A 12,489-nucleotide genomic window follows, 5' to 3' on the forward strand; every position below is an offset into this window, starting at 1 on the left:
GGCGCCCCTTTTTTTTTTTTTTTTAATTTTTTTTTTTTTTTCTTTTAAAAAGGATACATGTAGGGGCTCCTGGGTGGCTCAGTCGGTCGGTCGAGTGTCCGACTTCAGCTCAGGTCACGATCTCACGGTTCATGAGTTCAAGCCCCATGTCGAGCTCTCTACTATCAGCACAGAACCTGCTTCAGCTCCTCTGTCTGTCTCTCTCTCTTTGCCCTTCCCCCACTTATGCTCTCTCCAAAAGAAGTCAAACATTTTGGGGAAAAAAAGGATACATCTATTATTGACATTGGAGAAATAGCGCAGTAGGCAGTAGAAAACGTGACTGGAAAGGTCCATCAGCATCACCCATAGCATCTTGAATGCTGAGGAATTTAGTTGCTATTATGTAGCCAGTGGTGAGCTATAGAAAAGTTTTTAGTAAGAAATGAGTAAGATTCGTAGTGATAACTGTGCTTGGCGATCGCCTAATGTCACCGAAGCAGTCTCTTGTTTCATTTGGTCACCTGATCGGTAGCCATTTTATTGTCCAGAGGGCTCTCTACTTGGGGTTGGGAGAAAGAAGGGTTAGTTTGTGTAAATTGAGATCAGCTCTTTTTTATTGAGTATTTTGTTTTTGAGGGGCAGTATTGTGTGTATTTTAAGTTCTGTGAGGATTTGACAGTTGCTAAATTACGATTTAGAGATCCTGTGTAGCTATTTGCAGACCCGTGGTTTTTCTGTCATTACCAGCCTTTAATTCAGTACCGATGTGTAAGAGGCATTGGGAGAAATACAAAAAATGTGCTAAACACTGGAAAACATTTTAAAAGTTTGTTTATTTTTGAGAGAGAGAGAGAGAGGGAGGGAGAGGGAGAGGGGCGGGGAGCAGGGGGTGGGGCAGAGAGAGAGAGACAGAGAATCCATCCCAAGCAGGCCCCGTGCTGCCAATGCAGAGCCAAACACGGGGCTCAAACTCACGAACTGTGAGGCTGTGATCTGGGCCGAAACCAAGAGTCCCTGCTCAACTGACTGAGCCCCGCAGGCGCCCCAAACGCCGGAAAACATTGGAAAACCGTGGAACAACCTCTGCCATCGAGGGCCTTAGAGCACTTACATTTACAGTGTGGCAGAGTCCCCGAAGTGTTACGTAGAGAGGTGGCACGTTCAGCACCCCTGTTTGTTCCTCTCTCTGGCCTAGGTGACAAGGGTATAGAGATGTGGCTCTTTGCCCCAAACCGAAGCTCCGAGTCTGGTCTCGGGGGAGAGGAGGGAAGCTTCTTAAGTACAACTTGCTAAGTAGTGAAACGGCTGTCATTCTGTTTGGGTCATTAGGGAATGCTTCTCAGAGCAGTTTTGTCAATCGACCTTGGTCTTTATCCATGGGCGATGTCAGTAGAGAATGAGGTATGAGCTGGGGTGGGAGTTGGGAGCTAGATTTTGGACGGCCTTGATTATTTGGATCCCTTCCGTCAGAGGGAAGTGAACCACTGACGGTGATGATGATTTATCTAGCCTCTTTCACTTTCTGGGCCATTGAGGTGATGTTACATGGACGAGTTCCCGTGATCCCTCATGTAATGAGCCTAACACTGTGTTACATTGTTTTAGTTTAAAAATCAGATCTCTTGGGGGCGCCTGCGTGGCTCAGTCGGTTAAGTGTCCGACTTCGGCTCGGGTCGTGATCTCACGGTTCATGGGTTCGAGCCCTGCATCAGGCTCTGCTGACAGCTCGGAGCCTGGAGCCTGCTCCAGATTCTGTGTCTCCCTTTCTCTCTGTGCCCCTCCCCTGCTCGTGCTCTGTCTCTCTCTCTCTCCAAAACAAATATTTAAAAAATTTGTTTTAAAAAGTAATAAAAATCAGACGTCTTAAAAAGAAAACTTTATCCCAGCTGTTATGAGGGTGGTTCATGTCTTAGCAAATCTAAAGGTTTACTTTTTTGTTCCACTCATTGAATAAACTAAATTATAAAATTAAAAGAAAATCATTTTCACCATTCTAGCAGCAATGTTATAAAAATATGCAAAATTCCACCCAGACCTCATTTAAAAAAATTTTTTTTAATGTTTATTTATTTTTGAGAGAGGGAGAGACAGAGTATGAGTGGGGGAGGGACAGAGACAGAGAGGGGAAGACACAGAATCCAAAGCAGGCTCCAGGCTCCGAGCTGTCAGCACAGAGTCCGACATGGGGCTCGAACCCACGAACTGAGATCATGGCTTGAGCCAAAGTGGGACGCTCAACTATCTGAGCCATCCAGGCGCCCCTACCCAAATCTCTTAGTGGGGAAAAAAATTAAGACTATATTATTTGGATGTCAGGTTCTTGTACACGAATAATAATAGAGAATGAGTATTAGAGTTGTGGTAAATCTTTTAAAACGAACAGGCTTTTTGTTCATGAAAAATATCCTAATATAGTGTACTTAAGTCGGCCAGTTCCATTATTTGGCTTCTGATTCAATACTTACAATTTTTGTAACTTTGGACTGATAAATTTCAAGTGCTTTGTTAACACTTTCTGTGAAATTATATTTCTGTAGTTTCTCCCCACACATTCACTTGTGAAAGCTCACAAATCTGAGTGCTCTCTTCAGACGGGACGGTCAGCATGTTTTACCAGCATTGTGCCTTGGTTTATTGTGTTAATGAAGCCCCCAAAGTGAGTTGGGGGTTTATAAAATATGTTCTCTGTTGCCCTCGCTTCACTGGCTGGGAAATGAACCTCTGAGGGCAGCCTGTGTTTTGAGCTTACTATGTCCGAGTGTCTTTGTCCCCCTCCCTTCTTCCCTTTTGAGAAGTAACAGCGGGGACAGCGGCCCCCAGCTCTGGGCACAATAGTGCGCGGCTGCCACAAGCTTCCTGGAAAAAGCATCAGCAATTAGGTCAAGATCTGATTTCTTGTTGGTTCTGCACTTGCAAGCATTTGGAATAAAAAAATCAGTACAAGTTAAGCCTTTGATAATACCAATCTTTTCAATCAATTTCCATCAATTTTCAGCTGAGGTTTGAAAACAAAATTTAATCTTCTGAAAAGTTTTAAGTGCGGGAATTCTCAGCCAAGAATGAGGAACTACATTAGAAAAATGGGCTGGACGTTTGAAAAGGAATCTTGCAGAGCATCTTTGACTTGTTTAGCAGTTTATTCTGTGGTTGGTTGTTTTTTTTTTTTTTTTTTTTCTCTCTCTCTCCTAGCGATTTTGGTTGGGAGCATTGGATGCTCGTCTTCAAAGATTTATGTTTCATTTGTTTGAATAAAATCAGACTTTTCCTCAAAATCAGTGACAAGGAAGTGTGAACAGAGAAGAGGTTATCACATGCGTGTATTCCATGGAGGAGGTGAACCTGTAATAATTCTCTTTCTTTGAACCTCTTTCCCACCCTCTGGGGAAGATATTGGCAGCTTTTCTATGATCACGTCTTAGGAAGTATTTTTCTCTGCACAGTGACAATGGCCTGAATATTCGTTTTATCCAGATTTGGGTGACTTGGCCTGTTGTCCTGCTTATTCGGGGTGTCGCCCATTAGGTAGAACCCATCCCGGTGTTAGCGCTGCGAGGAGCAGACTGTAGCCACCTTGTTGCCCCCCCTCCCCCCAGACCTGGACGCGAGCTCTGCCTTTCGTTTCTACACTTGGCCTCCGACCTGCTTTGGGTGCTGCTGATTAAAGATTTGTCACCTTCCTAAATAAGATTCCCTAGAAACAACTTCTCCCTTAAAATTACCCTAGTCCCTTCTGTGGGTGTGGGTTGTACTGATAAAATGTGTGGTTCATGGGAAGAGTGAGACGTCAGCGGGAGCTCCTTCTTAGGGAGTCACTTGTATAGAAAGTGGAAATACTGAATTGCAAAAAGGGAACTAATCCTTCCTCGCTCCTAACTACGCTGTGATGTGATATAACGGTCAATTAGTGTTCGAGCACCTTAGAGAATGGTTTATTTAGATCAGGGCTCAGCAAACCGCAGCTCTCTGCAAACCCTGGCCAGCCAGCTGCTGTTTATGTAAATAAAGTTTTATTGAAAACAGCACCACAACATCCACCTGTGGCTGCTCTGCCTTGTTACTGAGGGGTTGCCGGGTTGCATCCACGAAGGCCGAAACACCGTTGGGCCCTTTCACACACAAAATCCAGCCGCCTCCTGGTTTATACCGACAGGCGACAGCTGTCTTATGTGGCTGCATTGTATGCCACCTTAGCCCCATTTATTCACTGCTCCCTCTGCATCGTCCTTCTTTGGTTAAAAACATGTGCTGCTCACCAGGCACCAGAAACGGCTGGCCCAGCATTGTCTCTGTCTCCAGGGCTTGGCAGCTCGGTGGGGGTGACCCCACAGGTCACCCGAATGCACGGTTCACCCGCACACATCAGCCCCTGCGAAAATCGCACGTCACGTGAGGGATAAACAGAAGTATTGTTTGAAATATTTTTTTAACCGTATTTCTTTATTTTGAGAGAGAGCGCGAGTCAGGGAGGGGCACACGGAGGAGGTGGGTCTCGAGAGAGAGAGAATCCCAAGCGGGCTCCACGCTGTCAGCACCCAGCCAGACGTGGGGCTCGAACGCACCAACCATGAGATCATGACCTGAGCCAAAATCAAGAGTCAGACACTTAACCGACTGAGCCACCCAGGCACCCCAAATTTGATAGAGTTTTAATAGGTTTTTGTCTGGTCACTATTTCATGAACTGTGGGTTTCTGACGATTTGTATGACCTTACTGAATAGTAAGTTTGAGCAGATGCTTTTATCTTTATCCTTCCATTGGTTGAATGAATATTATTATTCGATAGGGTTATACCTCTGTAAAAAAAAAAAATTCAATCAAAAAGAAACCTTGAGGGGATACTAGAAATACACGTAGGAATATCTGAAGTCTTCAAAGAAAGGAAACCATATGTTGGGGCTTGTTTTAATCACCTCAGAGTTTTGGAGTCAGAGGAGGCCTTTGGTGGATCAAAGCGGTAAGTATACAGAAGATTAATCACCTGACGGCCGTGGCTTTTATCCTGACTGATTGCTGGAATTACTTGGGGAGCACCTGAAGAAGGCCTTGTGTCTGGAACCCACCCCAGGCCAATGACAGCACAACCTCTAGATGTGGCTTTACTGTCTCCAGGAAGGGCTGACGTCCTCCGGGTGATTCTGATTGAGTCAGGGACCTGAAGCATCCAAGTTCCCAGGCAGTGCTGATGTTCCTGGCGCCATGCTTTATGAACCTCCGCTTTATAAGATTCTTAATTCCGTACAAGTAGTTCATATAATTACTCGAAGTGGCAACTTTACACGGTACTTTTAAAATTACATGATTGGTAAAAAAAAAATTGATAAATGTATTACACAAAATTACTGTCCCTAATAAATACATAGTAGAGAAAAAAGCATTCACAATCTTTTAACGTAAGTATAATCCTAGGACTCAAGAGAACTGATCGAGACACGGGGCACCTGGGTGGCTCAGTCAGTTAAGCGTCCGACTCGATTTCCGCTCGGGTCCTGACCTCGCCGTTCAGGAGTTGGAGCCCTGCCTCCAGCTCTGTGCTGACCGCGCCGTGCCTGCTTGGGATTCTCCTCTCTCCCTCCCTCTCTGCCCCTCCCCTGCGCGCGCTCTCTCTCTCTCTCTCTCTCTCTCTCTCTCTCTCTCTCTCTCTCTCAAAATAAATAAACTTTAAAAGGAAAAAAAAGTGATCCAAATGTCATCTAATACAACCTGCATTTGACAGGCAAGGACCTCGCCCATGGTCACGGCACTAATCCGCGTTGGAGCTGAAACTCCAGTGTTTTCGTTTTCAGACCAAAGGCTTTCCCTTCCCGTTGACCACGTTACCCCTTGCTAGAGCACACACACAAGGCATCTTTGCACTCTTGCCGGTTTTCAGTCGAGGCTTACACATAGCAGATGTGTCCCCTTCAGTGGTGGCAGCGTGGACCCGGGACTGCCCTGCCGGTTCTTGCCGTGAAGCAAGAGGCTTCAAGGAGCACCGCCCCCCGTTTCTTGAAGGTCTTCGGCCCGTCGTCCTTCTCGTACCTCACGTCCCTGGCCTGGAATGCTTACGCTGCCCATCTTGTTCACTGTTTACGGCCGTGTTTACGTATTTCTCTAGACGAGGTGGTGGTTTTTAACGTTGAGTTAGGAATGCTGTGAGCTTTTCTTTGTTGCGTTTAGAAATACCGCCAAGTTTGGAAAGAACTGATTTTCAACATAGAAGAATGTGCATAAGAGAGCAGTTGCCAGTAATCCTCAGTAAAAGGGTAATGTCCCTCTGAAGGCTCCGTGTTCAAGCTGATCCTAGGATTTGGTTCCTGCTTAGTTTTGCTTTGAATAGAAACTTGACACTGGGAAGCAAGGGGAGGTTAGGTTTTAGGTTGGATTACTGTGAAATCCTCTTGTAAATGGAATATCACTTTGGGTCAGAGCCTTCCTGGAATTGTTGAGGGTGAAGTGTAACTTTCCCAGGCTGCTGTTTTTGAGTCATAAATGGAGCCAGAGAAATTTAGATTTTCCATTTGGTTATAAAATGAAAAAATAACAGTGATTCGGTTACCTGATGGGCTCAGATGTTCACAGGGACTACTGTCTTGCTGTCTGTCTTGTTGTCTGCCTTCCTATTTTGTCTTTCCACAGCCTGTCTCCTGAACTCAGATTCATACATCGTACGTGAAGTGTTTTTTAACAGCATACAATTGGCCATTGAACAACGACACAGATTTGAACTGCGCGGGCCCACTTACGTGTCAGTTTTTTCCGATAAATATATGGGAAACTTTTTTTTTTTTAATTTGCAACAAGTTGAAAAAACTTGCAGATGAACTGCATAGCCTAGAAATAACTGAAAAAATTAAGAGAAAGGTACTGTAAGGCTCTAGCATATGAGTACATAGACAAAATATGCGTTAATTGACTATGTTATTGGGAAGGCTTCTGGTCAGCAGTAGTTAAGTCTGGGGGGAGTCAGAAGTTGCACGTGGATTTTCAACTGTTGGTAGTGGGGGGCAGTTGGTACCCCTAACCCCTGCGTTGTCCAAGGGTCAGCAGTACAGGAAAAGAGACCAAGTCAAAGCACAAGGTTTCCGTAATGGATTTGAAATTCCTATGTACCGCTTTTGGCCCGTATATCTAGATTGCGGTGTTTTTCAAAATGAAAGCATTTTGTTTATTTACTGAAAATGAGTTAAGTGGGAAGTAAAATGGTAGCAGGCTAGGAAAGGCAACCCTAGGCCGGGCACTGTGCTCCTCCGTATCGAGGAAGCTGCCGTGTAGAGAGCAAGGGGCTTGCCTGCTGCGTCTTGGCGCTGCGTGTAAAAATGGCAGACCGTTCCAGGTAGTGAAGAAAAGCCAGGTGATTCGGGTACAAAGTTGATTTGGGAAAGCGAGGTCACAAGGTGTAAAGGGGGGAGCCCCGGATATGAATTCCAGCCCTTTGCTTTCTACCCTGGGGACAGTTTAGAAAAAAAAATCTCTCTGAGCCTCACCTGGAAAAGAAGGATTAACTGTCGCTCAGGGTTGTGAAATGAGAGCGTGTGTATAAAGTGAGTGCCCCGTGCGGGTCTGGAAGCGTTAGGTGCTCACCGCTGTGGGCTTCACGACACGGGTGGGGGGTGAGTGGCAGCCGTCTCTGGAGGTGTCACCGGAGCCCACGTGCCTGCAGAGGTGGAGGGAGACACAGGGAGGAGCTGTGGAGGTGGCTCGGACTGGGACAGAGGGACACAGGAGGAGGAGGGACAAGGACAGAGATGTGAGGCAGGAATGGACGTTCGAGGTGTGTTTTGGGGACGGTAAATAGCCTGGTCTGAGGGACACAGTGAGAGACGACTTTTCAGTCTGTTAATGTGGACAAGTTCTGAGTCTTTTTCGGGCGTTTTGGTCTTTTCCTTCTTGAAAATAACGTATAGACTAGAACAAGAATAAAACTCCTGTTTCGGCATTTGCAAACCTTCTAGAGAGCGGTGAGATCTTCATCATTACGGTTACAATCTTTTTTCTCCTTACCCTTCCCACCCCCTTCTCTTTTATCTGCATTCTCAGAACCCCCCCCCCCCCCACTCTTCTGGCTTAAACTTCTCCCTGTCCGGGTCTCGGTTCAGCCAGTGGCACCCTGCGCTGTTGTGGTAGATCTGTTCGTGGTGTTAGGGCTGGGAGTTGTTGGCCCCTGGACTGGAAGGAGTCCAGCCTAAGGGTCTCGGGTCTTTGAAAGGCGCCGATTTTTAAAACTGTAATTCCAGTAGTATCCACTGTGTGGTGCTCACGCACCAGATACAAATTCTAAAACTGGATGGTTGAAAGAGAGCTCGAATGCATTGTGACCACGTATGAGAGGTTAAAACCCGTATCACACACAAAAAGAGGGAAATGGAGCATGTTCTTTCGGTGTACCAAGATTCACTTGAGTCTCTCCTAAGCAACAACCTCCAGTGCCGCTTTAATAGTGTGATTCACTGATCTCATAAATTCCCAAATATTAGGACACGCATAGGGAACTACAGGCCATCAGAGGTGGTGTAGACACGACACGGGCAGGTTCTCAGTTGGTACTGAGCTCCAGACCAGCTGTCTAGAGAACGTGGGCTATTGGTCATATTTTAAAATGACATCGAGAAAGACGTCCAGCCTCTTCCACAGTATGATGCTAAGCAAAGCTGCTGTCTGTTTTTTTCCCTTAAGGTCTGCCATTCCTCTGACCAAAAGTAGCTTTGAAATAAACCCTTTATTTTAAAAAGTTTCTTTTAAGTGAGCAGCTGAGCTGTCATTTAGAACATATTTAAGTGATTTCAGTGATGTTAGTATTTTTGCAAGCTCTGCTAAGGTTGACTGTTGGTGCCCGTTACTTACAATGCCCTTTTTTTCCCTCTGCAGGTTTTCATCTCTGTCAACTGCTTAAGCACAGATTTCTCTTCTCAGAAAGGCGTGAAGGGGTTGCCTCTTAACATCCAAATTGACACCTATAGTTATAACAACCGTAGCAACAAGCCTGTGCACCGGGCGTACTGCCAGATAAAAGTCTTCTGTGACAAGGTAAGATTGTCAGATTGGGTAGGGACCCTTAGAATGAAGCGTGTGAGTTTTACTCTTTCTCCCAGAAGATGACCAAGGTCCTCGTAATATTTAAGGCTGACGTAAACGTATTGCTGACAATACCAAGTAGCCTATTTTAAATGAGAAAGTATTGTGGTAGCCATGCAAAGACGCATTATATCGGGGAGGGGAAAAAATCTCATTTTAACTGAAACACTAGAAGGCCCAGTGAGTACGTTTCATTGGGCGTGTCGGTAGAGTCAGGCGGTACGCGTAGGAGCCATGAGCTCGGTCGTAGGCGGCGCCCAGCTTACTGGACTTGTAGACAGCGGCTGCCGTGCTGGATTTCTTGAACTTGGTGTCTGTGGACTCCATGCGGATAACCGGAAAGGGCTGTTCTTTAACTGGCTCACCCCTGCTCCCGGCCCTTTGGTAAGTCGCCGGCCAGCGGGCTGAAGCAGGAGAAGGTGAGATTCAGTTTCTTCTGCACAGCAGCAAGGAGGCAAAAAGAGAAAGTATAGGCCCAAATGATCTCGGCATCATTTCTTTCCTCTGGAGAGGAAACGATCGCTTTTGTCAGGTGCGGAGCCGCGGGCTGGGCTGGATGAGATCCAGGGAGCCGCGGGGAGGCCTGCTGGGCGTTGAAGATTGCAGACCGCGCTCTGCTTGGGACCTGCATGTTGGCCATAGAAGTGAGCGCTCCGTTGAACTAAGACTGAAGACGGCTGTGACTTTTCCCTCTCAGGAAATCGTGGGCCACATTCTTTGCCATCCCCTCTTTTTAGCCTGTAAACCAGCCAACCGACCCTCTTTATTGTTGAGATTCTTAGAAGGCGGGCCCCTGGGTGGCTCAGTCAGTTGAGCGTCCGACTCTTGATTTGGCTCAGGACATGATCCCAGGGTTGTGGGCGCCAAGAGTCGGACACTTAACCAGCTGAGCCACCCAGGCGCCCCCAGCACACATTGGTGATTTCACGGTTCTATAGGCCAGAAGTCGGACGCAGATCTCGCCGGGCACAAATCGAGCTGTTAGAAGGTTGTATCTCTTTCTGGAGTCTCTACGGGAGAATGTTTCCTTGTCTTTCTGTCTTCTAGAGGCACCCACATTCCTTGGCTGGTGGTCCCTTCCCCCTTCGAAGCCGGGAGACTCACATCACATCCCTCTGACACTGCTTCTGTCGTCACATGTCCTTGTCTGGTTCTTCTGTTTTTAAGGACCCTGTGATTATACTGGGCTGACACAGACCATCTCGGACACTCACCCTTCTCTCAGCGTCAGCTGATTAGCAACCTAATGTCTCCTTTGCTGTGCAAGCTGACATATTCATAGGTTCTGAGGATTTGGGTGTTTACATCTTTGAGGAGCTGTTAGTCTGCCCACCACAGGACTTCCATGTATGCTGCGTTTTACAAATGACGAGTCACATCAAGTGTGGAGCCGGGATTTCTGACCCCAAGGCACATTTCTTTCCTTCATACTGCATTCCTTTTATCAGGCAAAAGAAAACCTAAAGAGGTGTCCAAAGCCTACAAACTATAAGCCCCAATTTTTTATTATTTGATTCAACAGACTTAAAACTATTCTAGTTGTTTCCCAAGCGCTTACTCTATTTCTGATGTATCATTCTGGGACCGGACAGTTTGTGGACTTATCCTGGTCCATGGATCACCCTTAGAATATCTGTATTAGACCATGTCAGCATGAGTTAGAATGAACTGGAGTTTTCCGTGTCAGATGGTAAAAATACAAGCAGTTTCTCAGAGAAGGAACAGTATCGATTCATGATCTTAAACGAATTTGGGTTTGTTTTGTTTTGTGTTTGTTTTGTTTTTTCTTTCCAAGATTTTATTTAAATTCAAGTCAGAGGCACCTGGATGGCCCAGTCGGTTAAGTGTCCGACTGGATCTCACCTCAGGTCTTGATCTCACAGTCATGAGCTCAAGCCCCACATTGGGCTCTGCGCTGGGTGTGAAGTCTACTTGAAAAAAAAATGAAACTCAAGTTAGTTAACATCTAGTGTAGTATTGGTCTCAGGAGTAGAATTTAGTGATTCTGCTCATCACAGCAAGTGGCCTCCTTAACGCCCATCACCCATCTAGCTCATCCCCCAACCCTCTTCTCTCCAGCAGCCCTCAGTTTGTTCTCTATGGTTAAGAGCCTCTTATGGTTTGCCTCTCTCTCTTTTCTTTTAAGTTTACTTACTTATTTTGAGAGAGAGAAAGTGAGCAGGGGAAGGGCAGAGAGAGGGAGAGAGAGAATCTGAAGCAGGCTCCATGCTGTCAGTGCGGAGCCCAACGTGGGACTCTGTCCCACCAGTCATGAGATCGTGACCTGAGCTGAAATCAAGGGCTGGATGCTTAACCAGCTGAGCCACCAAGGCACCTTGTCCCTCTCTGTTTTTCTTTTCTTTTCTTTTCTTTTTCCTTCCCTTCCCCTATGTTCATCTGTTTTGTTTCCTAAATTCCACGATTTACTTTGCTTAGCATAATACACTCTAGTTCTATCCATGTCATTGGAAATGGCAGGATTTCATTCTTTTTGAAAAATTTTTTTTTACATTTATTTGTTTTTGAGAGAGTGAGACAAAGTGAGAGCGGGGGAGGGGCAGAGAGAGAGGGAGACACAGGATCGGAAGCAGGCTCCAGGCTCTGAGCCGTCAGCACTGAGCCCGACGCAGGGCTCAAACCCACAGACCGTGAGATCATGACCTGGGCCGAAGTCAGACACTCAACCGACTGAGCCACCCAGGCGCCCCGACAGATTTCATTCTTTTTGATGGCTGAGTAATATTCCAGTGTGTGTGTGTGTGTGTGTGTGTGTGCGCGCGCGCATGCGCACCTGCTACATTTTCCGTTCATCAGTCGATGGACATTTGAACTCATTCCATAGTTTGGCTGTTGATAATGCTGTTATAAATATCGGGGTGCATGTGCCCCTTTAAATCTGTATTTCTGTATCCTGTGGGTGAATACCTACTAGTGCAATTGCTGGGTCATAGGATAGTTCTGTCTTTAACTTTCTGAGGAACCTCCACACCGTTTTCCAGAGTGGCTGCACCAGTTTGCGTTCCCACCAACAGTGTAAGAGGGTTCCCCTTCCTCCGCATCCTTGCCAACTTCTGTTGTTTCCTGAATTGTTAACTTCAGGCATTCTGACGGATGTGAGGTGGTATCTCATTGTGGGTTTGATTTGTATATCTCTAATGATGTGTGATATCGAGCATTTTGTCATGTGTCAGCCATTTGTATGTCTTCTTTGGAAAAATATCTTCATGTCTTCTGCCCATTTCTTAAGTGGATGATTTATTTGGGGATGTTGAGTTTGAAAAGTTCTTTATGGATTTTGGTACTAGCCCTTTATCAGAGGTGTCATTTGCAAATATCTTCTCCCATTCCATAGGTTGCTAAATTTTTAGTTTTGTGGATTATTTCCTTTGATGTGCAGGTTTTCCTTCCTTTCTTTCTTTCTTTCTTTCTTTCTTTCTTTCTTTCTTTCTTTCTTT

The 12,489-nt window shown here is 46.0% G+C and overlaps 1 protein-coding gene across 1 annotated transcript in view; it reads left to right on the forward strand.

The window, feature by feature from the left end:
* The window catches only part of GRHL1 (grainyhead like transcription factor 1), a 57,934-nt gene that overhangs the window by 28,477 nt on the left and 16,968 nt on the right, over nucleotides 1–12,489 (forward strand). Inside the window, exon 8 of the mRNA XM_040496044.1 lies at nucleotides 8,828–8,986. Within this exon, the coding sequence (XP_040351978.1) occupies nucleotides 8,828–8,986 (159 nt within the window). The remainder of the gene's footprint in view (nucleotides 1–8,827; nucleotides 8,987–12,489) is intronic.

This window comes from Herpailurus yagouaroundi, unplaced genomic scaffold (genome assembly GCF_014898765.1).
Source record: "Herpailurus yagouaroundi ecotype Mexico unplaced genomic scaffold, PumYag 188, whole genome shotgun sequence".
NCBI classification, from domain to species: Eukaryota; Metazoa; Chordata; class Mammalia; order Carnivora; family Felidae; genus Herpailurus; species Herpailurus yagouaroundi.